Raw genomic sequence first — 24940 nt, 5'->3', positions numbered from 1 at the left:
ACGCCAGTTTTCAGAAAGAATGCCTCGGGATGAAAATACGTGCGGAGCGGGAGGAATCATGACGGATGGGCTCCAGGAACGGAAGCCTGTGCGACCGAGGATAGTTCCGCTCGGTTGCCGCCCCGCAGCTGTTGTGCGCTGCTCCCATAATACTTGCCACAGGAATTCAGCTACTGACGCCACATGGCAAGCAAGCAGTGTTGTCTTCGGGACAGTCTAGTGATAAACAAGGTCTTTCCCTGGCTACTAAGTTTGTCAGTGATGTTAAAGCGGTGACAGGGTCGCTTGTTACTGCACCTTTGCTGCGAGCTAAACGTAGCTAAACACAGGCGGCATTCGACTGCCAGCTTCTTCTGGCAAACCGGTCATGCTCCTCTTTGAGAACTATGGGCGTGTTATATTGCGGAGTTCGACTAGAAAGCCTTCTGTTTTTGGGGAACTGGTGATTCACCGATCCCACTCCTCCTTCTGCCCAGAGCAACGTGCAGCCTTTAAGTTTAGAGCCCAAGGCGGTTTGAATCTGGGTCACGCAGGATATACCTCATTCTGCTCTCCGAGCGTTCCAAATCTCTGGGTAGTGAGATGAACTGTCCTCCTCATTTCTCCTAGGCCTAGTACTTCCATGGATAGTACAAGGGTCCTACTTCACGGCTTATAAGCGAACCCCTGTGGACTCTAAACTTTTGACAAAGGCTGTACATAAGACGAACTTTTTATGCTCGACATAGGTCAAGTACAGGTCTGCAAGAATTCCGGAACGTCGTTTCTATGCGACAAGTCGTGTGTATGATTAATCGAGCGTGATATATTAACTGTTGTTAATCCAGCCGCAGAGAAAGGAATAAACGCTTCAACCTTACCAGAAGCAACCAGACAAGTATCTGGCACTGCGTAAACTGCTGTCCACGCTGGACACTTTTTTTTCAGCGTGTGTATCGTAACTAGTTTTAATTTGTCGAGACTTACGGGTCCTCCCTAATCGCAACTGATTGAAAAAGTGCAGTGGAAGATTTCTGCCGTATGAATATTTCAAATGCCACTTTGTTCAGCCACGTTGCCGCAGTAGCTGGGATCACATGAAGGCAGTACCCAAGTGCATTCCCTTGGTCTTGATTATCATGGAGAACGGCGTTCCGATTCGCTGATATTAACTTCTTGAACCAGTTTTAGGAAAGCGCTTCACCGGGGGCGAAATCATTATTTTAATGAGCAGCAACCGCTCATACACGAGATACCGATATCTTCGGTGTCAAGGGATGTCGCAACTTACACAGTTGGCTGCGACTTCACGACTAGAACCGCAACAGACACAGGACGGAAGCAGGCGACAACACAGGGCGGTGTTATCACCTGCCTCCGTTCTGTGTCTGTTGCGGTTTTTAGTCGTTACGTCTCACCAACTGGCCTACAACTTTACTCTCCTAAGTTATGGTTGCGACTGATCTGGACAGCGTCCATTCCCACTGCTTGACAGTTCACGGAAGCCTTGGCCAGCTGCGTTACCAGATGCCTGTATTTTTAGCATCGCGCAAGACGAGAGTATATCTTTACTTCTGAGTGTGCTGCAAGAAAACTATTAGAACGCTAAATTTAATTATGGAGGGCTCGGGTAATGATTACCTGTTTCACTGCAAACTGCACTGAAAATAAGAAATCATTTTGCTGCTCCCGATACCTTGGCACCGACTTACAGAAAGTCATGACTAAAGGAAGCAGTACGAAAAGACGAGGACGAAAACAGAAGTTACAAGACAGGCACCGACTGAGTTCGTTCTCGTCTTTTCGCGCGGCATCCTCTAGTCATGAATCCAGACCAATTATCCCAAACCACTACTCTGTTACCGAAAGTCAGATGCTCGTCTTGCATTGCCCATAATGTGTTCCCGTTTTTGCCGCTACCGAAGGGATTGGCAACTGTAATTCTTGGTCGCGCGATAGGACAATCACAGTTGCGCCATGCACGGGTGGATATAAAAGAAGGAGGGCAGGGGGGTTCATGCCCTCTTGAGTAAGTAATTGTCTTAAGAACCACACTGACCCTCTTTTTTCCTCTAGTAATAAAGCTAAGAACTTGTACGGCGAATGTAGAACCACCACCCTCAACCGTCCCTTCCAGAAGTTGCCCATAAGTCCTCCCATGCCTCCTGGGCAGTGTAGGTACCTTTGCCGTACGGCGACCCTCACCACCGACGAACAACGCGTGCAGAACGTGCATGCAAGTGTGTCGGCGTCCACTCACGGTGATCTTGTAGGTTCCGCCGGGCACGGGCTGTCCTCCGAACTTGATGTTGACCTGGTGCTCGCCGGCCTCCTTGACGCGGTAGAAGATGGTGTAGGTGCCGTCGCCGTTGTCCTCCACCTGGACGTCCACGTCAGGCTCGGCGCCGGCCGCGTTGGTCAACGTGCAAGTGATGGCGCCCTTGCCGGCCTGCTTGGCGTTCACCGTCACGCTGTACTCTTCGCCGATGGTCACCTTCTCCTGCTTGGTCTCCTCTGCACGCACACAGCGACGTTGCCTCACTTCCTGGACTGGGTCACATGGAGGCACTCAAATGGGCCTCCGTATGGTCCAGCTTCAGTGGGCCACTGCAGCCCGCTGTCTTAACCCACGAGTTGGCCTTTCAGCATAGCCCGAATGATCGACGGCGTGAAGTTGCACCTTTTTTAAATGTTTGTTGCTCTGAATGTGCTAGATGCCGCTTCGGCGACTGACTTAGGACAGAGACATTAAGGAACTTATTGGTTGATATGTTATTGGCGAATGATTAGTTTACTAGAGTACACGCAGTTCTTCACTGTGAAATGTCAGAAAAAAAGCGTGGTTAAATAAGGTAAGGAGAAAAAGAAAATTTGCTGCGGCTTAGCTCAGCTAGGCCAGGATATACATAGCGAAGGGTACGCTAGGCGCCGAGCATAACATGCTCGGAGCCTAACAACTATGGCAACCCGTTGCCATGGTTACGGCGCATGCGCAGTACTGGCCTGCGACAACCGCCCGAAATGCGCCGCTGACTAGCCTAGTGTACCTTTTGCTACAAAAACAAGCAAGCATAATGTCTCAGATAAATTATTACTATACGGAGCAGAGCAGAAGGGATCTGATGACAAGTCATTTTTCTGATACTGCATGCGTTAATGTTTCTCATGAGTATGAGTTCACGTTCGATAGTGGTTTTACAGTTTCGGGTGGCAACTATCGTGCTCTGTAACAACGAACTGATGGGAGCTCACCGCTGATCTTGCACTTGTCGGCCTGTCCCGTGGGCACGCTGTTGACGGTGGCCGGCGAACCGGGCACCTCCTTGCCGCCGTATTTGACGTTTATTTGATGCTTGCCAACGTCCGAGAGCACATACTGGCCACGGAATGTGCCATCGTCGTTGTCCACGACGCGTGCCTTGCGCGGCACGTTGTCCGGACCCTGCACGGACAAGCGGAACGCTCTAGTTGTGGACTTCTGATTTGTCCTTTGAGCACTATAGGGCTGTACACAAGGGTTTAGCTGCTGATTATTGTATTACTACTTGTCAAATATTTAGGGGAATCCCCCAAGGTGGAGTAGATTTGTAATAAGAGAGTAATTACTCATTGACGTCCACCCGAGCGCAGTCACACGGCTACAAAAAAAAAGCTATACAGCTTCCTCAGAAACTTCGCAGTTAAAGAAAAATTCGTCCTGGTCCGGGGTTCGAAGCCGGGACTACCGCTTCACCGGAGCAGTCGCTCTACCAACTGAGCTAACCGGGACGGCAAGCTTATGGTAGGGCGAGAGCGAATTGATCAATAACTCAATAAGTGGGAACAGTGTTGGTCAGATGTTTAGGGGAAGCCCCCAAGGTAGAGTAGATTCGTAATAAGGGAGTAATTACTCATTGACGTCCACCCAAGCGCAGCCTGATTTTGGTAGAGCGACTGCTCCGGTGAAGCGGTGGTCCCGGGTTCGAACCCCGGACCAGGACGAATTTTTCTTTAACTGCGAAGCTTCTGACAAAACTGTATAGCTTTCCTTTGTAGCCGTGTGGCTGCGCTTGGGTGGACGTCAATGAGTAATTACTCCGTTATTGTATTACTACTACTATTTTTTTTAGTATACCCCGCGTTGATCGCGGCATACAGCGAGGATTTGTCTTTCCACTAAGGGTTTTGTCCGCCTCCTTGGTTTTCGTTACGGCTGTTGTTCCTTTAAGGAGACGTTGATTATAAACGATGTGCACGGTAGAGGGGCATGCTTTTCCACGAAGAGCGCTCACGTATACGATACGCACCTTGACGGTGACTTCTGGCTGCGCCACTCCAGCCTCGCGGGCGTCGATGGTGAACTCCTGCGGGATGCTGGCGGGCACGGGCTTGTCATCCAGGCCGACAATCTTGACGTTCTGGGGCTCGCAGGTGGGTCGCACCTTCATCTTGTACGGGCTGTTGGGGATGTCCTTGTTGTTGTAGGTGACGCGCACGTTGCAGTCGCTCTTCTCCGGCGGCGGCATGTAGGACACGTCGTAGGTGCCGTCATTGTTGTCCTTCACGGTGGGCTTCTGGGGCACCGGACCTGCGCGGACGTACACGCGTTGTGCAGCTTCTTCATTTAACGGGCGGGATAAAGGCTTAAAGGGTGAAAAGGTCAGTCGGAGGAACGTGCCTCTATGTTCCACAATGGGGAAGATAAAGGTCAGGACGGAAAGATGGAGGGAGTGAAGATTGGAACTGATGACGTTAGTGTACAGTTGCCGAATAGAATACTTGTAATACCGTAATTTTCAGACAAAAGCCCGCACCCAGTTTATAGTTTGGTAGGATCAATCCTCGTTGAAAAACAATCTTTACTACATTGTCCGCACCCAGCACTTACTCCGCAAGGACTCGTACGAGTACCGAAACGCCAATGCTGCCTGTCGCTTTCTCTGCCGTGTGTGCGTTTTCCCCCAATCGATACAAAAATTATATAGTCTCCGAATGTGTCATTATCAACACTATCCAGCTTATCGGTGCAAACAAAGTATATCGTTTATATATGACAGTATGTTCACCCTTAATATTTGCTTGGTTCTTGTTTTATTCCTCTATGGCTGACGTCTCTAACACTGGCCTCACAATCTTTGTGCCTGCAAGGCGAAACACACAGCAGCATATTGCCATTGCCAGTTGTGATAGCAGCAAGACTATGCACATTCCTTATGCCGGTGTCCAGGTTATAGGGAGAAAAGACATGATATTTTTCGAATGGAGTTGGCTGCTAGTGTCAGCATAATCATGCGTAGAGCCAGTGAAATATGCGATGGCTAGAAACGTAAAGAGAGCGTAAGCTTGACGGTAAAAAGATCTCGTTGTACTTAAATGTGTTTTGGGAGTGGTATATTATAATAGGCGATTTTGAAAACAAGACCACTATTTCGTTCGTACCTGTAGCTTGTCAGCGCAGCCTAAAATTCTAATATTTAAACATGCAGAGTCCATGGATTGTATGCCAGAAATTACAGTATATGCCGCATTCGATTTGTACATATACTGTTAATGGTCGCACAGAAGCGCATAAATAATATGGGCCAACCTTTAGGTGTGTTGAGATTGGACGTTGCCTTTATTGAAGCCAAAGAAATAGCATCAACAATTATCCTGGTCAATTCAATCCGATCCTAATTATACTTGGAATAGCAAACTAAGTTCGCCCCCTCTCTCTTTTTCTTTTTGTCACCATATTCAAAGGAGTCAACTTTACTCAACTCGCTTAATTCCCCAAGCACAGACCTTCTCTATACATTGGTGATTCAGCCATAAAAAACGAAAGCTTTTACAAAAGGTGCCGACATGTTAGAAAACCTTGGACTAGTTATAAGCGACCGACTGTAATACTTCCAGGGTTTCCATTGCAGGAACAGCCTTCCCGCTGTCTTTATGCCACCGTGCTTAAAACGTACGCCTAAGCACTATACGCCTGTAAAAGTGAGTGACGATTTTACGACCGCCACTCGCGCTCGCCGCGTTGCTGGCAGCGAGAAGCCGTCTCCAGGCGCACTCCTGCGTCGCTTCCTGCCGTACTTGCCTTTCTCGGAGGAGACCTCGACGGCCATGGGCGCCTTTCCAACTTTGCGCGCGTCAACGGTGAACTTCTGAGGCACGTTGGCGCGGCAGTTTCGCGGCTCCAGGCCCGGGCCGTAGGACACGACCTTGGATGGGTCCACGGGAGCGTCCACTGGAACCTTGAATGGGCTTCCTGCGTAGGTAACGGAGAGAGGCATTCGCAGCTTGTTATCGAGCAAAGAACGTCTTTTGGCGTGTGTACGTAAACGTAGTAGTGGGCAGGAGAGTCAGGTGAGCGGATGCCAGTTAGTACCGAGCATTGGAATAATGTTATAAAATTGTTGTCTACGTCGCAGTTAGGTAAGTTGCTGGGCGAGTTGGTTCCATAATTCCATGACTACAACGCAACGAACGGGACAAGAAGAAGGACACAGGCAAGGACACAACACAGCGCTGTGTTGTGTCCCTGCCTGTGTCCTTCTTGTCCCGTTCGTTGCGCTGTAGTCATGGAATGTCGCAGTTAGTACGTCGCACTTTATATTAAAACGTTCTGCTAATGTTAAATTAACAAATAATGTTGTATGTTTCTTGGTAAAGATTAGTTAGTTTAGTTTATGGGGTTTAACGTCCCAAAGCGACTAAGGCTATGAGAGACGCCGTAGTGGAGGGCTCCGGAAATTTCGACCACCTGGGGTTCTTTAACGTGCACTGACATCGCACAGTACACGGGCCTCTAGAATTTCTCCTCCAAAGAAATTCTAGCCGCCGCGGCCGGGATCGAACCCGCGTCTTTTGGGTCAGCAGCCGAGCACCATAACCGCTGAGCCACCGCGGCGGCAAGGTAAAGATTAATGTAACTTTAAAGCTAAACGTTATGCTGATGCTGCGCTCGAAATGTTGATTGATGTTCATTATTTATTCATTTATGTTAACGTTTATTATTAATGCGTACTGAAGCGATTAACTACTATGAGCGAAAGTGATGTCACTGTAATGATATTTTAGTGAGGTCTTTCAGTGCGATCGCACTATACGAGCGCGGGCATAACTCTGTAGTATGAATAGTTTATAATCATTTTTTTCTTCTCAAATGCCTCGGGCATTCATGGAGGAGTATGATGAGGAAAACGTTACAGGTTAATTTGTACCAGGTTATATTTACCGCGTAATTTTGAACAATCTGCACTAGCCGTTGTGAAGTTCCTCCTTCCAGAAGAAAGGTTCTCGGACTCTTATTATACCCTTTCGCACCCGAGAGGTTTCGCGATACATTACAAAGCAGTTGAGCTTACTGCAAGTAGTCTATTATTTTTAAGTCAACGTCATCTAATGTTCCATACCTTATATGGGACACATGCGGCGACTTGCAATTACTTTCAAGGCGTAGCAAAGAGAAAAGTGCGAATGTTTTTTTCTGATGGCGAGAAATGGCCATCCTGCACGAAACACCGTCATACTCATTCATGCTCTCTGGAAGAAATTTTAATTCATCTAAGCCGACAAGCAAAGAGATCGGGTAATCACTAGTGGGTGAAGGGCAACTGAAGCGGTTATAGAATGAGTTTAAGGTTGCTGAATGTGCGAAATGTGCAGCTAAAGCCTGCGAAATCGTTTTGCTCTAGCATTTCAAATGGTGGCGTAATCGCCGAAAAAAGTTGTCGTCGGCGTTCAGGTTTCTCTGAAGTACACAACGACGGGAAGAGGCCCCGATAATGACGTCACGTATGACGGCACTACATTTCCGGCGAAGAAACGGTTATTCCATGGAAGAAAACTGACGCCATCGAAGGTGAAACTCATGTGCAATGTTTGGCCCCATCTGACGACGCACAGCAGCATGCAGGCGTAAGCAGCGGACATCTGAAATTTCGGCAACATTGACGTCACAGCCGGGTTTCCTCGCGCTCTTCCAAAGTAGTGAGGAGAAGCCTAAACATCGTCGCGGTTTTAATCGATGATTATGACACCATTTTAAACGCTAGTTCAAAAATACTTTGTATGCTTTATCTAGAAGCTTGACAGATTAGAATTCTTGAATAATCTCGAATTCTCAAAAAACCGTTTCAGCTTCTCTTTAAGGCCACGAACGCTACCGTTAACGCCGGTTGGTATCAAAGAAGGTTGCACACATCCCCTCAAGCACAGTGTTCACTTATTTTGTTACCACTCATTGCTTATGCCTTGGACATGTCCAACGAGAAGCAGCCATGGAGCATGCCCACGCGCCGAGGCGAAATGGTGTGGAAGAAAAGGGACATGGCGACTCAGTATACTGTCAGAAAGGAGTCAAAAAGGGAGTAAACTGTTCTCTTCGCACTGTGCTAGAGGACATATTTCTCCCTTTTTACTCCCATATGGGTGTATTCATGTTTAGAGTGTATAGCCTCAACTTTTGGGACGGTGTAAAGTTGGGAGAGGCGAAATTACGTTACGTAAGAATAATTGCCCAGTAGGGCCGGTGCGGACATTAAAGAAGTTTATCGAGAGTACACGCTTAGCAGCGTGTCCCGGTAGCATCGCCGTACCAGGGATGTCCTTTCCGGCAAAACGGACGGCGATGTCGTAGTCTCCCTGCTCCGAGGGGATGTACTCGACGGTGCAGGTGCCGTCGCGGTTGTCCTTGCACGTCATCTTGGCCTCCGTCGGGCCCTCGATGGCCAGCCCCAGACCGCCGGGGCCCGCGCCGCGGGTCTCCACCGTGAAGCGGTTAGGCTGCGAACACGCGCGGGCAGTTGTTGAGCATCTGTTACGCTACATTCCCAACAGAGAACACTATACATGCTCTGCGGAGCTGTCGCAGGTATTTCTGAACAGCGTACTGCTTACTTTAAATAGACCAACATACTCGTCGCATAGGAGCTTTCTTTTTTCACGCTACTTGCTGTAAGTAGTGGGTACTGGTCCCTCCAATATGGAAGACCAAGTTTTCACAACAAAAAAAAAACGAATTTATTTCTGTAGTAAATTTAAACTGACTTTTTGGATATTATACATCAAGGGGAAAACTAGTCAGGAAACAGAAAAAAAATTGCTTGTCACACTTAGTGATGGAGGAATCATTACTTGAATGCTCAAACTTTGTTCCACTTCACAGTGGAGGAAGCTGTACATGGGCTAACCTGCACAGCACACTGATCATCTAAAGTATTAACTTTTTGCTCATGTTACTACGAAATTCAAAAACGATCGCAGCAGTGGTCGTTACAACAGATGAGCCGACTGCTGAGGCAGACGTCATGTGTAATCCTGTGCGGGCACTGCTGATCTTTAGGAGGTAAAAAAAAAAGGCTGCCTGCTTGCTCACCTGGTCGAGGACGCCCCTCTCGAGTCCGGGTCCGTACGCCTTGACCCTGGACGGGTCGCAGCCCTTGACGGCCATCGTCTTGAACGGGGATCCCGGAATGGGCACGCCATCGTAGGTTAGCTCCACTTCGTGGGGACCTGTGGGGCAGGGAGGGGCACAGTGACCATTAGGTACAACTTAGGCACTGGTTACGTACTGAACAGCAAGGTATAGGGTACGGCACGTAAAAGTTTTGATGCACGGTTACCTACAACGCAGGACATAACCCATTACGCAGACGCTACGGTGAACGCGATGCACACTGCTTTACAAAGGTTTCCTGGCCACTGCGTCCATGACCATAGCAGCCGTCGAGTCTGCTGATGGAGCGCCACTGTGGCCTTGGAAATGAAGGTGACACTGCTAGCTTTTACGTACGTGTACATGTGCCACAGTTCATGCAAGCACTGGTTTGGGACTTTTTAAGAAAGATAGTAAGGTGTAGTATGCGGTAACACAGGACACAATCTCTTGCATACTTTCGCACTGCTTCTTGGGCACTCCTTTCGAGTCTGTTCAGAATTTCTCTACGCGTGCTTTGGTGGAAGGTTCAAAATGAGTGTTTCTAACGCCAAGAGTTAAAAACGTGACTCCTCTATTTCGTCATTTCTGATGCAATGGTAAAATTCGCATTGTTTTAAAACATAGCCATAGCATAACGTAAGTATTGAACGTAACTTTTCCATTATGGGATTTTTGATGCAATGATAAAGATAAAAACCATTAACGAAAAACGTCATTTTAAGAGCAACCCTATGCGGAGAAAGGTGTGTAGAATAGTGAACCCGTGCACAGGCAGGACTCATGAAGAAATAAACACTAGTTGTCACTATGGTAGTCACCCACACAACGTCACAGCGCACGGTTTAAAAGAAACGTCATAGGGCATGTTTACTGAAAACATGCCCTATGACTTTGTTTCCCCAGAATTCTAATGACACCGTTCTGTATTGCTGTGTGTTGTTAGATTGACTGAATGTTTCATATAGCGGACGAAGCTTTGAACACACAGGCAACTCAGACATGTTAAAATTAAGGAAATTCTGGTTGCAAACATGACCCCTTTATTCTCACGAGTTAAATTCCAACCAAACTAGCTATTCAACGAAAAATTTTACTCTTGAGTTTGGATAAACAACACTACGTCGTAGTATGTCACGGGAACGTCGGTGCCCGACGTTCACGCGAGAAGAGTGGGAACAGTTGAGTCACGCACCTTCCTCGTGGGGTATGTAGACGGAGCGGTAGGTTCCGTCTCCCTTGGGCTGCACGGCGATGGGGATCTTCTTGCCCGACGGCGTGTTCAGGGTGCAGGTGACGCGGGCGTCGCTGTTGGGGGCAACAGCCCGGGCGTCGATGACCACCTGCGCTGGGGCCTCCAGGAACACCGCTGCGTGACGTCAGATAGGAGGGAAAAGCGGCTTCAACGCAAATGGATATAGTATCAGTATATAGTATAGTATATAGTATAGTATATAGTATAGTATATATAGATATATAGTATAGTATAGTATAGTATAGTATAGTATAGTATAGTATAGTATAGTATAGTATAGTATAGTATAGTATAGTATAGTATAGTATAGTATAGTATAGTATAGTATAGTATAGTATAGTATAGTATAGTATAGAAAGTAACGAGGTCAAGGTCAACCCTGGACGGCTTGCATGCTGAACATTTACATCCGACCACCAACTGTCTTCACGTAGCTGGAAGTGAAGTGTTGGGGGCCAGTAAAAGAAAACGCGTGCTTTAAATGCGATAGCATTAAAAGCCTTATCAAAGAAAAATCCCGCGGCGTCAAAAGACAGCAACACGCCCATTGGATGAAGGGAAGTAACGTCATCAGACGTGTTGTGTGAAGCCGGCGTCTGCCAACCATGGCAGGTGGCGAAGTAGTATGGGCTCAAAACAAAGAAGAAAATGACTAAGACAAGGGTAGGTCTATGTGCAAAATAGCTTCCCGAAGAGCTGTGTGTGCAAAACGGAGGCTTCCCGGAGCTGCTTCTCCGCATTGCTCGGGAAAGAGCGACCTTGGTCTCATAAGCCCCGCCAGACACTTCCGGTAAAGGCATCAACTGCTTCGGGTGCCATCGCACTGCCAACACGCAATGTAACAAGATGTCCTTGTAATTTTTTTCTAGTAACACTTGAGCCACCACCACCAGGTACGATGATGACGATTATGATATGATATGATATGATTTATTTCCGTCAAAGCGGTAGGGGCTTGAACAAAAGTGAAAAATAGTTCACTTGACGAGGTTCAAGCCCCTCTTTACAAGGCATACAACGGTTGCGCAACGTAGTGATTAATTTTCCAAACACACTCTACACACACACACACAAAAAAAAAATGAATGTGCAAAGCCACTGCACGAACTGAAGCAAAATAGCAAAATAAGAATATTGCATTTTCATGTCGGAAGATAGCATAGGCACAATACATATATAAAAGCAGGAAAAAAAATACATCATCATTATACAATTCTTAGTGAAGGTACCATCTCTATTATGACGAAAAAAAAGTCTTCAACATTGACATGCTAATATTTTCTAAATGGATGTTATGACTGTGAAGATAGTTAAGTAACGATGGAAGGGAATACTCTAACATTTGACGGCTAAAATTTGTACGCAAAAAAGGAACCTTCCAAATTTCTGGAGACCGAGACGTCAACCTGCCTTCTCTTAATTTTAAGTTTGCTATGGATGGAATAATAATAATAATATAATAATAATAAGACAATATTAATTATTTCGACTCTCAAACTTTGAGTTGAAGCAATTCAAAATTTTGTTGGAATTATGGGGAGCTCAAATTGAACGAAAATTAAATTAAAAAAGAGAGTACAAGAGGCAGCCTCTTCTCCAACGCGGTCGTAGGTGACTGCAAAAGAGCACGTGTTTTGTGTTTTTATCTGAACAATGGAGGGATGCATGCCTTCCGTCAGCCGCGTGGACGGTAGAAGGAAACTGTCAGTGACAACGGGCCGTCCTAACTTCCGCCAAAGTTTTGCTAGAGCACATGCCGCTCCTTCCGGTGTTTACGCGCACTCCGCCTACGCTGCCACACAGAGCAGCAGGCGCTGATGTGTGCACACGTCGCTAGGCGTCCACAAATTACTGCTGGGTGGCATCATTTCCTATAATAATCAACGCACTCTAGAGCCTCTGTGTGCGAGAGAAGTACAGAAATTAAGATGTGCGAGCAAAAGAAATAAGAATAATATTGCCCAGCCCACATCGCTTAACGTATAACGAGCTAGAGAGAAGTACAGTCAGGAAAGTCTAAAAGCTTTGAACTAAGAAAATAAGGCTTGTATGAATGTTTATTTTTGTTTATTGTACGTTCTCGCAGCAACCGAAGGCTTTATTGCCGGAGAAAAAAAAAACAGGTGTTTGTGCCATATAGAAAGGGCCAGAAAAAGAAAGATTTGTGGCCCATTTTAAAATTTCTGATAACCACAAAATTGGTTATTGCTATATGTGTCGAGGTTATTGAGAGAAAAAAACTTCCTCGTTGCAAAATCTAGAATTTAAAATTTGGGCTATATTGGGCTGAGGCGATGTGTCTGTACATTGCTAGCTTTCCTTTCTTTTTCATGCACCTCCATGGAATTTTCTTGTCGGATTTCCGCTCTTCAGGTGTACTCGATATTCCTTGCAATCGTATATGCAGAAATTTACCGTTGGCTACTCTCCACTCACGCAGTAAGCAACGGGTCGGTATGCAGTCATCGGTGTCTTACTATGGTGACTGCTTTTAACGATACTCGGTGTCCAGAGTAGCCCCCTTGCATACTAATGTGACAAACGGATATTGTGGACAGGATTAAACAAATTTGTTACTGAAAAACAATAAATCAGAAGAGAACCTATTTTCCGCGATATATTTCCTCGCTCTAGAAGCGGGACATTCCGTCGTTTGAGTCCACTGCCATAATCTCAACATCGAACCAAACATGGTGTGGAAAACGTACTGGGTTCGAGGCCTTCCACCTTGATCTTGGTGGCGTCGACGTGAGGCTGCACGGGCACCTTGAAGGGGCTTCCCAGCACATCCTTGCCGTTCACCGCCACGCTCACCTGCGAACAGAGCGGAGGGCAAAACGAAACAAAGGCTTATTGGTTAGGCCTTGCCTAGGATTCCACAGGGTTATGCATTTTTCTTATGTGAACGCACTGACATTTAGATGGAAGCACGAAGACTGGCAAAGGTTAGGTATGAAGACGCTATAGACACTCGCTCGCTTTCGAATGCGTTGTTCATTACTGTATTGTTGTATTGTTCATAGCCGGGCGAGCTGAACTCGACACACTGTTTAACAAAATTTGCAGGGACTTTTGTACGTAGGTGCGAACTAAGCTCAGTTACAGACTTTATTCAAGAACCAGGCGCTTGCTGCGTCCATGACTCGTCTCTACAGTTCGTCGACTACTGACAAGGCTAAAATCATATTTTGGCAAAGCTTAGGACCCAGCCTGCATGATTATAACAAAATCCGCGAGAACAACGTCACTGATACGACGCAGGAAAGATTCAGCGCATCTTTACGAACCGAACAAACTCTGGCGTGCGGTTGGCGACTACAGGTTACTTTAAGTGGTTTTGAATACACGCTACATAGCAGGTGGTTTGTACTGCAAGGTCATAGTGCGAGGGCGAAACCGTTTTTTTTTTTTTTTTTTGTGGCTTCTTCCGAGCAAGGTTGTCCACCCACCCGACACATCACATGCATTTTACATACGTCTTATGCACATTTACATTCCCATGTGTGTCAACCTCAGGTCTCTCTAACCATCGCAGCAATACAAAACCAACATATCCGCGGTTAAGTATAGGCTTCGCTGGAGTTAAGTCAAATACTGGACGGAAATGTGACGACAGTCAGGGTTTCGGAACACCGGATGCGAAATACTGCCATTTAAAGAATTCTCAAATACGAGTGAAAAAGTCAAATGGTTACGTTATTTACGATCTTCAGGTTAGGTTGATGATAGCCCTACGCTGGATCTCCGCAGTACGCATTACTGCTGGGTCTATCCGTGATGCTTTCGGGGGAGGGGGGTTGCTGACATACTGTCACGTTTTATCATTCAGTAAAGGACCGTAACGAAGCTATTGCGTGGGTTATCAAACTATCCCGTTTATTCGGCACATTTACATGGTTTGAACAAAAACCATAAAAACCCTGGCCGATAACACATGCAGATTTTTTTAGAACAATCGTCCTTTCATACTTGTGTTCGGCGTTGTTTTACGAAACACATGAAGGAACGCCTGATGGTAGCGTAATGAATGCCGTGCTTCGGCGATCGATATATGTTAAACCAGCTCGTGATAAAAAATAATAAACATTGCATGGACTCATGCTCGTCCTCACACACTTTTTTATCTCTTGCTGCTTTGTTTACAAATTGCCGAGAAGCGATTCGCGGCTGTTGCTGAAGTGCTTGGGGCCATTTTCGTCCCTCGGAATTAATGAGGCGCACCGGTTCCATCCGAACATTAGGAGCCGAGGGCCGTGCTTTATATAGGCTGGCCCACATAGTTCGGGCTGAACGCGCGTACGTGCGACCCCGCGATGTAAATTACGCCAGTCGATTTGTGTCGCGAGATATGCATGATTCTAAACATACATTTACAACTTGCCGTGCGCTGGCTGGAAATCCAACTGCGCAGCGAACAGAATGCCACTAGCTTATCGCTCTCCCATTTTTCCTACTCTCTCACTCAGATTAACCCACTCTCTCACGCACTCGCTCACCCGTTCACTCACTCATTCACGCTCACTCACAAACTCAATCTCCCACTCATTCACGCACTCTCTCAACTACCCCTCCATTCACTCACTCACCCATTCACCATCAATCACCCCCTCAGTCAATCACCCAACTTCCCATTCACTCACCCACTCACGCACTCACTTCCCCGTTAACTCACCCACTCACTGTGTCATCGCCTGCCCAAGCTCCCCACTTATGTCCGCATAGCAGCGCCCGGTAGTATGCTATACAGTAGTTCATCGAGAAAACCATATCCTGTTTCCGTAACCAGAGCGATGAATACACAGTGCAGTAAACCGAGTATCTAGTGCGAACAGATCCCGCAAAAAGTGCGCACCGCTAAGCTCACGAGCAAAGCAAGCTTTGTCCAGCACTGATGCTCTTCAGCGCGCCTCGTATCGTGCACCCATCTTAATTGTCGGTTGTTTATCGTCTGCTGCGGGTCTGTCTGGCGCCATTTCAGTGACGGGACCCGGCTTCGGCATGCCGTCGCCTGTGTCGGCCAGATAAATGTGCTGCACGGACGCAGACGAGGATTCCTGAAGGATGCTATCCAGCTTCACCCTCTTCCCTCCACCATCCCTCCCTCTCCCTCTCTATGTGCCGGCCTTGGCATCTATCGCCGACCGAGACCGGTAGGCGTTGCGGTGTATGCTTTCTCTCGCACGGGCCCAAAGCCAAGACTAGAAGCTTCCTTTACGACGTTCTGGTGAGCTGCCGAAAGGGGAGCCACGGTTTCCTCTGCATTTTTATTTTTTGATTGCCTTTTTAAAATTCTTTTTCGCCCTCTTTCTACTTTATTCTTCTTCTACGCGGTTGACGAGCCTAGCAGAGAAGACGTCACGCTGGGAATCTTCTGCATGCGAGCGTGGGACGTTGCTTGCTTGTTTGTGTTACCGCCGCAGCGCTTGGACGGAGCTCAAGCCGAGGAAGGAGCCACAGGAGTCTTTAAATTTGGACCAACAGCGCAAAGACACCGCGTGAAGAGGCAATAAAATATGAAACAAAACAGGCAGAGCCACGGGCGGAAAAAGCTGCCAGGATAGCGCTATCTACTTACGAGACACAAGCGCTCGGCTGCTCGAAGTGAAGGGGCCCTGAAGAGCCTTAATTAAAGCATCAGACTGCTACAACTGAGCCTTTCTGCAGAATGAGGTATTGTTTGTACAGTCGTCCACAGAGCTGTCCATAACGCTCCAACTCCGTGCCGTCTGCGCTCCGCAGCGTGCAGAGTGACGTCTAGCGGCGGCGCCTGGTTCGAGATAGCGCATCTCTGAGTATCTGAGCATCATACATGCGCTATCTTGAACCACGCGCTGCCGCTAGATGTCGCTCTTCGCGCTGCGGAACACAAACGGCACGGAGTTGGAGCTTTCTAGACAGGTCAGTGGACGGCTGTACATTGACTTACTTTCTAGCGTTAGCTATAGTCGTTCCCTCATATGTCTTCACACTAGACGTTACCGTTTGTGTGATAATCACAACGTATAGTACAGTTGCTCTATGTTGGATATGAAAAGAGGGGAAGAAAACAGAACAAGACATTGTTAAGTATTCGGGAACACCGCAGAAGCAAAATGTATTCAGCCATCAAAATTAGGGGGGAAATAATGCAAATTAGTGGGTTGTGTTGCATCTCGCAAACAAATTCCAGTACGAGACTCAGACGTCTAGAAGTGTCTACTTGTCACTGCTAAAGCCAGCACTGGCTGATAAATGCATAATTCTTCCTCACTTTACGTTCATTTGTGCTTCTTTCTTCTTTGGACTTCAGCCAAAAAGCAAACTAAACGTCGACAGCTTCGTGCGGTGCGGCGAAAGACGAAGCGAGACCGTTTTAGTCAAGAGGCGCATTGCAAGCAGGCTGTCTTCTCGCTGATCTTTTTTTTTGTTGTTGTTGCTGTTGTTTATATTCTTTCGTTTTTTTTTTCGTTTTCAGGAAGGCTATGTTCTTGTTACAAGTATGGAAACAGCTGCACAGTCTAACTGTCCTCACCTGCCTCGTCGTCTCCCTCTCACATCCATTTCCCCCCCATTTATCTTCCAAGATGAGGCTGTCTATGCTGCCACGGTTAGAAGAAAAGAGTTTCAGTTCTCTGGCCTATCTATATGTTTTTTTTTTTCTGTGTGCTTACAGACCCACATCAACGTTGCTGTCACACATAAAATCAACGGGCCATCTCGGGAAATTACTTTTTCTTTTCTTTACATTAACTGAGCGCCCAAACGAAAATTCAAGCACCGTCAATCGTTAATTGTGCTCCGTTGTTTCATTTGTTTTATTTACTTGGTCATAACGCTCGTCTTGACTGTCGCGGAAGAGTGTGCCACTGTTTCTGCGCACAGAATTAGCGTCAAATGAAACACAAACAATGAAAACAGAAGGTCTTAGTTGACGGAGACTGAACGTTAATGGAGCTGATTTTAATATCGAAAGTGTAAAGGCCGCTCCTTTGAGAGTGCTAATTTAGACTCCACCTTTGATTCCTCTTCAGTGGGTAACACTTTTGTGTTTTTGTGCGCGCGTTTCAATTGTCCTGTTCGCGTGCTGTTCGGCCCGAACTGTACAGAAATCTACATACTTGTATTTAGCGCTCGAATGACGCGTTCTGTAGTGCGTTTGTGGCGCTGCTTGCCCATGGCTTCATATAGCGTTTCGGCATGAGAAGTAAGCCACGATACTTGACAGTTCACATGCACTATAAAATGTTGCGAAGAGCCCTAGGCCACTCGTAAATGACGCTACTGTTGTACTCCCCTGTGCGACGTTCGGGCGCTCTAGAAAAGTGTGTGGTCGTTTTACACGCGTTTATAAGCAGTTTCGGGGTGTACGGTCCCTGTCTGCTCCACCGACGTCAATGCGTGCAGTTCGGGTGCAGTGTACTCACGTAGTGCGGTCCCGGAGTGGGTGCAGTGTAGTTGCAGGTGAAGGTGTCGTCCTTGTTGTCCGTCACCTTGGCCTGCACTGGCCGCTCCTTCTCATCCGTGATCTTAACCTTGGGCTTGGCTGCGAGTTTCACGTGAGCACAACGCGTACGGCGTCAAACAGGGCGCGCACATGGTACCACAATGAATTTCGGTCTCGAGTGAGATAGCCTTGGCACGGATCATTAAACACGACAGCTTACCTTAATTTGTGTCTAGTCCTCCATGAAGCAAAGAAAATAAAAGGAGAGGAAACAAAAGATAGATACAGTGACCTTTTTTTTGTTTGCCCTGTTTCTTTTTTTATTTTCGACGCTTCGCACACTGTATACTTGAACGATCGTCGCCCCAGCGAGTTTACAGTTAGAAGCTAAAATTTTGATGCGGTGATTCCCGGAAAAAGGCATCACAGGAGTTATTATAAGAGATGGTCCATACAAAAATTCATGAGAGAAATTAGTACCAAAGCATGTCCCAAGCTCCAAAGTAACCATTAGGATGATGCCCTTTGAACGAAAGGTTCGTCAGCTAGCCAGACGCATCAAGTGCCGCTTGGATAGCGGTAAAGCGAAACGTCTGAGGAATACTTGAAAACAGGTAATGGACACCATGGCCCAGCGCACACAGAAAGACCATACAGACAATAACGGGGGTCATATTTTAGGCTGCTTAGAATCTTACTCAGGGGTATTCAGGTAAGCATTCATGCTACAGAAGGTATGGATAAGGAAGGTGAAGTTCTTTTTACACGTCGGAGCGGACTGTCATGCTACAGAAGGAGTCTGGTTTATTGCACGTTGTTTCTACCGGTGTGTTCACCCATTGTCAACTTTCCCAACCGTTTATAGAAGCAAACATTCGAAGGGATATTTTTTGTTTCACCTTTTCCCGCAGCCTTGCAGTCAATGTAGAATTTGGTGGGCGTCTGTGACGTCACGCCTTTCTCCACGCCAGGACCGTAGACCTTCACCTTCATTGGATCTGTGTTGTCAGCCACGTTGACCTGACACCGATAGAGAGAAAAAAAGGAGCATGGTTACTTTGCTGAAAAAACAAGGTAAATACTTTTTAGAATAGGCATGCATTTCAGCATGCCGCGATTCGGAAATAAAGTAGAGAGTTCGTACAGATATCCGATTTGTCAGAAAGTTTTGATTGTTGATGTCGGCAGGCAACAGGCAGCAGGCAGCAGTCGGAAAAAAAGAAGAGGAATGAAGACAGAAAGCATTCAGCAGTTGTCGAGTCAAGCCAAAAACGAAGCGAATAGTGTGAGGTTATCTCTACACTGTCTCGCATTTTGCTAACGCAAGCATGAAAACTACATCTGGCGTCAAAAAAAATCGGAAGCCGAACCTACTCGCGCATTAGACGGCTTGTGATTCATTGGTACTCTTTATATTTTGTGCCATACTGTTATCATCGCCTGCAATGCATATTGTAACTGCGCAAACAAAGAGGGACGCAGTAAAGAAGAGACAGGACAACGATCCTTTCCTTCATGCAGAATCTAACATTTCCAAATCTCCACCACTCACACCGTATCCACCCTACCCAATGTTCTGAGACATGCCCATGGTGAGGAGACATGCCTACTTTAACACAAAATACTTGGACATGTCCCCGCAAACCGCAATGCGTAAAGCCGCGCAACGCATCCTGGGAGCATTGGGAGCTACTACTTACCAACGCCGCCCTGGAGACCCAGGAGGCGCTCATTACCATCGCCACCCAATCAGCCCAGGCTACCGAGGTCTTGGACTGTGGATTCGAATCCACCAATACCGCTGCATTCACCTCCTTCCGGATTTGATAAATGTTTATTCTTTCCTTCCTTCTTCTTTCAAGGCGTGTCTTCTTGTCTGAGTCCCTGTTTGTTTGAGCAGTTACAATATCCATTTCAGTTCGAGTCGCCAACTAGCACACGTGTCTGCGTTTTCATCATTGTCATCCTGGCCATCAGCATCATCCGACCGGAAACATCTTGTGCCATGGCGCTCTTTGACCAGCTTGCTCTTGCGTCATAAAAATTCGCGATCATCACCATTTGGGTTGTCACCTTTTGGCTTCACGGGCTCGAGCCTGTCACAAGCCTCGTTTACTTGCTAGGCGTTATGAGAAATCTGGCCCTGATTTGCTGGCAACAGGTCTAGTTTCTACTTCACTGCTAGCAAAGTGTGCGAGACAGTGTATACGTCCGCTACGTGCTTCAGGTCCTGACACAGCAGTAGCTTCTTTGATGTGCATGCAATGCTTTAACCTATGAGCGCAGGCAAGAAAAATCCCGGTTAAGTAGAGGCAAGAGAGAGTTAAAGTATGGGGGAAGGAATTGAGGAAGTAGAACACAGGGACCACGGTGCCACAGAACCAAGAAAGAGAGAGGAGAGAGTGAAGCGGAGGCGCTACCCGGAAGGGGCTTCCGGGCACGGCGACGCAGGAGTAGTTGACCTGCACCGTGTGCTTGTCGTTGGAGTCGGGCTTGTACGTGCACGTGTACGTGTCGTCGCCGTTGTCCTTGACCTTGACCTCGACGGGTCGGCTTTGGGAGTCGGCCACCTTGACCTCGAGCGGAGCCTTACCACCGGCCTGGCGTGCGTCCACCGTGAACTGGGTCGGCTGGCCCTGGAGCACACCCGTGGGCTGCAGGCCGGGTCCGCTGGCCACCACCTGGGACGCAAAGAGGGAGAAATGCATTCAGGCCGTTGATGTCCGAGACCCGGTCTTAGCACCAAGTGGTGGAAACGTGGTTCACGAGTGTTCATTGGCACTACTCTCGTTACTTGGGTACAAGGATAAACAATTGGTAATCCTTGAACCCAATCCAAAGCTTCGGTTCTGAGCTTTGTAGTCAAGGTGGTTCTTAGAAAGAGACGCATTTTGAATGATGAATGTCTCTTGTAACACCTCTGGTTGCTAGGGTTCCAGAATGAATAACTGTTCATCCCGGAGCCTATGCCGACAATTGTGGCCAAGGGGGCTTTTGAGGGCAGAGGGGCGCACTGAAATCTGATTGCAGGTGCAGGCTACTAGAAGGCGGCACCACTATATTTCCGTGTAACTTTTCCCTCGAACACAGGCTCCCTAATGAGAGCGAAGCGGATGCGGAACTAGACACCAGCATCCAGGAAGCGAGCAAAGATAGAACAGAAAAGAGGGAAATCGGGATGCTAACCGAAACACCATCCGGTTTACTGGTCTGTAAGCCAAGGGAAGTTTCGTATGCGGGAGGCAGGGACTAAACGGAAAGGAACGGATGATAATGGTGGTCATGTGTTCATCAAAGAAACTTAATCGCTCAGTGGAAAGCGTTCTGATAGACGGGTCAACTGAAGAAAACGCAACGACGCCTCTAAAGCATGGGGAGCCGACGAGCAGCTGCGACGCGGTGCTCAGGCACCATATCTGAAGCTCGTGTTCTCCTTGTGCAAGAAAAAAATGGAGACCAGAAAACGCATAATCTTAAACCTGAACCGGTGAGCGTATCGCAGATTGCTGACACAGCAATGAAGTAGAGCCTCATTCAGGACAAGAGCCACAACGGTCAAGGTCATAGCGTTCGTCAATCCCTTTGTAGTCGTCTCCGCTGCGGCATACCACGCCAAATACTCGAAAAATCGCAGCATTTATTTCAGCCATTCCCCTATTTCCACTAGAATCTAGTGAACTGCAACAAGCACCTTTGTGCCTAGAAGTTAGACTTCTAGAAGGTAGACGTCCAAAAATTTAATTGTAGTGCCTTATAGCAACTGGCACGTGAAGGGCGAAGTTGTGAAATGCCCCACTTTAACTCACCGCTGCTATGCACCTGCAAGGAACAGTAAGAGTGCACTAAACTTGAGCTTCAATTGCGCCCCACGTGATCGCACTCAATATCCTCTTTGTTTTAATAGTTTTCCAGGAAAAAGTTATTACAATAAAATTTACAGAGACACCTAATTACATTGACTGTTGATCCCTTTACCAGAAGTGATGTTCCGGTCTGGTGACATCACGTCCGTCCAGCTAATGGGAATTATCCAGTCTAGTGATGCCACGTACTTCCATCGAGCAAGTGATTGAATTTTATGACCAACTACACTTTTTTTTTTTTTTTGCCGATGAGTCTTCTAATGCTATTGCAATAAAACATCTTGAATAGTTTTTAACTGAATCTACGTGCAGCTTGAAAAGGGGCGAATTCCTTACTACCGCTTGCGGTATAGTAAGGAATTTCGCAGCGGAAGCCAGTGAGAGCATATCCACACGTTTGCGCACTTGCCTTGTCTGGTTGGCAGGTGCTCTGGGGCAGGATGTTAGCGATCCAGGGCGACTTGGGGATGTCCTCGCCGTTGCAGAGGACGTGCACCGCGTAGTCGCCGGGCGCCGTGGGGAAGTACTTGACGTCGGCGGACCCGTCGCCGTTGTCGTAGCACTCGATCTTGGCCTGCGATGGACCCTCGATGGCGAAGCCCAGTTGGCCGGTCTCGCCGTTGGTGTCCACCGTGAAGGTGGCCGGGTAGCCGACCAGGCCTCCGGACAGGCCCGGTCCGTAGGCGACGATCTTGGACTCCTTGTACGGCCCCACGTTCACCTCGTAGGGGCTGCGGGGGATCTCCTGGCCTCCGTACGAGATCATGACCACGTAGCGGCCTTCCTTGGTCGGCGCGTAGTTGCACTCGTACGTCTTGTCCGGCTTGGGCGTGATGTTGACCTTCTCGACGCTGCCGCCTTGGAGAGGAGGAGGCAACACAGACTCAAGAACTGAACATCAGAGCGGGGGAGCTTTTAAGACATTTTCTGCCCGTTGCGTTAGTGCTCCCGTAACAAAATTTACAGCTTCATGATTGAACCTGGTGATCGGTCCCGTCACTTGCCTTAGCAAAGGGCAGAAAGATAAAAGCAATGACAGGGTGACGACGTTAATGAAGGAGCTGATAGCATAAATAAAAAGCAAGTGAAAATAAAGGACAGTGACAGGGTGAGGACGTCGCCTGCTTCTTTTTTACTCTGTGCTTAATTAATTTTCCATGTTAAACCTAGCCTGTTTATTGTTCTTTTGCTTGTTTGTTCCTTATACATGCTTTTTTTTTTACACTGGACCCCCCTATGTAATACCTCCGAAGTAGGGCCTTTGAGGGTACGTTGAATAAATAAATAAATAATAAGGCATGAAGGTTGATTTAGGAGTTCGAAGTCGAGAAAATTGTTTTTTTTTAGAACTTTTATAGAGTGCTTCACCAGTGAGTTCGTCGACCTGCTTATCCCTTGAATGGTGTAAGTCCTTGCAGCAGAACTTAACGGCTATGATGATGCACTTGCCATGAAAACACAGTATCCTCACGAAATAAATCCAACGACCACCAAGTGCCCAGCTCTTCTTAAGTGCGGCTTCGCTGCTGCACAACAGACGATGCGGTGAAGACACTCAATGTACTACATATGTAAGGTTCCTGCTTCGGAATTCGAGTGCTCTACTTCGCGAGGATCGGTTGGGTAACATCTTTCTCCATCGCTGCCACCACCAACTCTACTCTCAATTTTATTCCTTCGCGTTCCCCCTATACTCAGTAGTAGGACAGAATAGCACTAACTAGGCCGACATCTCTATAAGCTCGAAGGGCCTCCAACAAGCCATCAAATTAGTCTACAGGATTGGTTCGCTACAAGATGTCGCTGTTACCTTTTAGTTCTTAATGCAGAAATTCATTCGTGAAGCACTGACTAAGCTGAGTAAGTTAACGCCTTTCAGTCTTACCAGAAAGTCTTGCTATCTTAAAGCCACTTCATGCGACGTTTCCAGTTGTGGATACGGCAAACACTAAGACGGGCTTATTCTGTAGTCACGTCTAACACCTTTTCCACAAAGGTGAGGTTTACAACACACTACGTACAGTATAAGTATTTCACGAATCAATATCACGAAATGCCCCTAGATCTACTTTGTTCTGGTTTTTAGAGTTACGTTTCACATACCATTAATAACAAAAGAAGTTAAATTTTATCGTTTTAAAGCAACACCCAGTGCTAGTGAATTCTGTCTTCAAAGCCTGCGTCCACCATTAAGTCCCACAAAGAGGCGCAAACAGGACATAAAAAGAAACGTTCGACATACTCTAACACTCCTTTCCTTCAAGGGAAGTGACGATGCAATAATAAGCGTTGAGACGGGGATACGTACCAGGTCCGAGCACCTTGATTTGCAGCTCGCCTTCGCCGGCGTTCTCGGTGAACACCTTGAAGTCAGCCACGTCTCCGACGCGGACACCGTTCTTCTGCAGGCCTCGCCCGGAGGCACGAACGCGCCGAGGGTTGCAGGCTGCACGGGCGAAAGCGAAACAGGAAGTGGCACTTCCTCCGCCGTCCTGGTTACCCTCTACACTGCGCGCTGCTGACATGCACTGACGGGCGGCCAGAGGAGCAAATATTTTCCGGTCGAGAAGAGCCCGCGGTGTGTACACAAGTCCTACGCGCTTCGCTCGACTGCGGTACTCTTCGTAACAAATCTTTGCTCGTAAGTTCATAATGTGTTGCAACGCGGGGAAACTGGTCGCGTTATAGCGGAATTCACGCTACTCAAAGAGGAGAGAAGAGAAGAGCGGACTAGGGAGCAGACACGGGTCAATGCTATCCTACAGCTTAAAGGAAGAGAAGAAAACGGGCATCAGCAGGACATGTCCATTTCATCTTCTAGGACAGAAGACCTGTTCTAGAGGACCGGTTTATCTGTTCAATCAATCAATCAATCAATCAATCAATCAATCAATCAATCAATCAATCAATCAATCAATCAATCAATCAATCAATGAGCAGTAGGAAACAGTTTTTGTTATAAAAGTACAGATGGGGAAAATATCGAGGGCTCATTAATGTTTATCAATATTAGAGTTAAA

General features: G+C 47.3%; 1 protein-coding gene across 2 annotated transcripts in view; it reads right to left on the bottom strand.

Moving 5' to 3' along the window:
* Positions 1-24940, bottom strand: part of cher (filamin A protein cher) — a 57234-nt gene that overhangs the window by 27774 nt on the left and 4520 nt on the right. Inside the window, exons 4-16 of one of the 2 annotated variants that reach the window (XM_089571014.1) lie at positions 24229-24366; positions 22330-22778; positions 20478-20738; positions 18957-19077; positions 18038-18156; positions 13343-13448; positions 10575-10748; positions 9320-9456; positions 8541-8727; positions 6038-6208; positions 4266-4546; positions 3232-3421; positions 2240-2493 (exon numbers count right to left, since the gene is read on the bottom strand). In XM_089571014.1, the coding sequence (XP_089427140.1) occupies positions 2240-2493; positions 3232-3421; positions 4266-4546; positions 6038-6208; positions 8541-8727; positions 9320-9456; positions 10575-10748; positions 13343-13448; positions 18038-18156; positions 18957-19077; positions 20478-20738; positions 22330-22778; positions 24229-24366 (2588 nt within the window). The remainder of the gene's footprint in view (positions 1-2239; positions 2494-3231; positions 3422-4265; positions 4547-6037; positions 6209-8540; positions 8728-9319; positions 9457-10574; positions 10749-13342; positions 13449-18037; positions 18157-18956; positions 19078-20477; positions 20739-22329; positions 22779-24228; positions 24367-24940) is intronic. The other variant, XM_089571015.1, reaches the window with a different exon arrangement.

This window comes from Amblyomma mixtum, chromosome 2 (assembly GCF_055824585.1).
Source record: "Amblyomma mixtum isolate Tamu chromosome 2, ASM5582458v1, whole genome shotgun sequence".
Classification (NCBI taxonomy): Eukaryota; Metazoa; Arthropoda; class Arachnida; order Ixodida; family Ixodidae; genus Amblyomma; species Amblyomma mixtum.
Note: the sequence above shows the minus strand (reverse complement) of the source record. Positions and strands in the feature narration are given on the sequence as shown.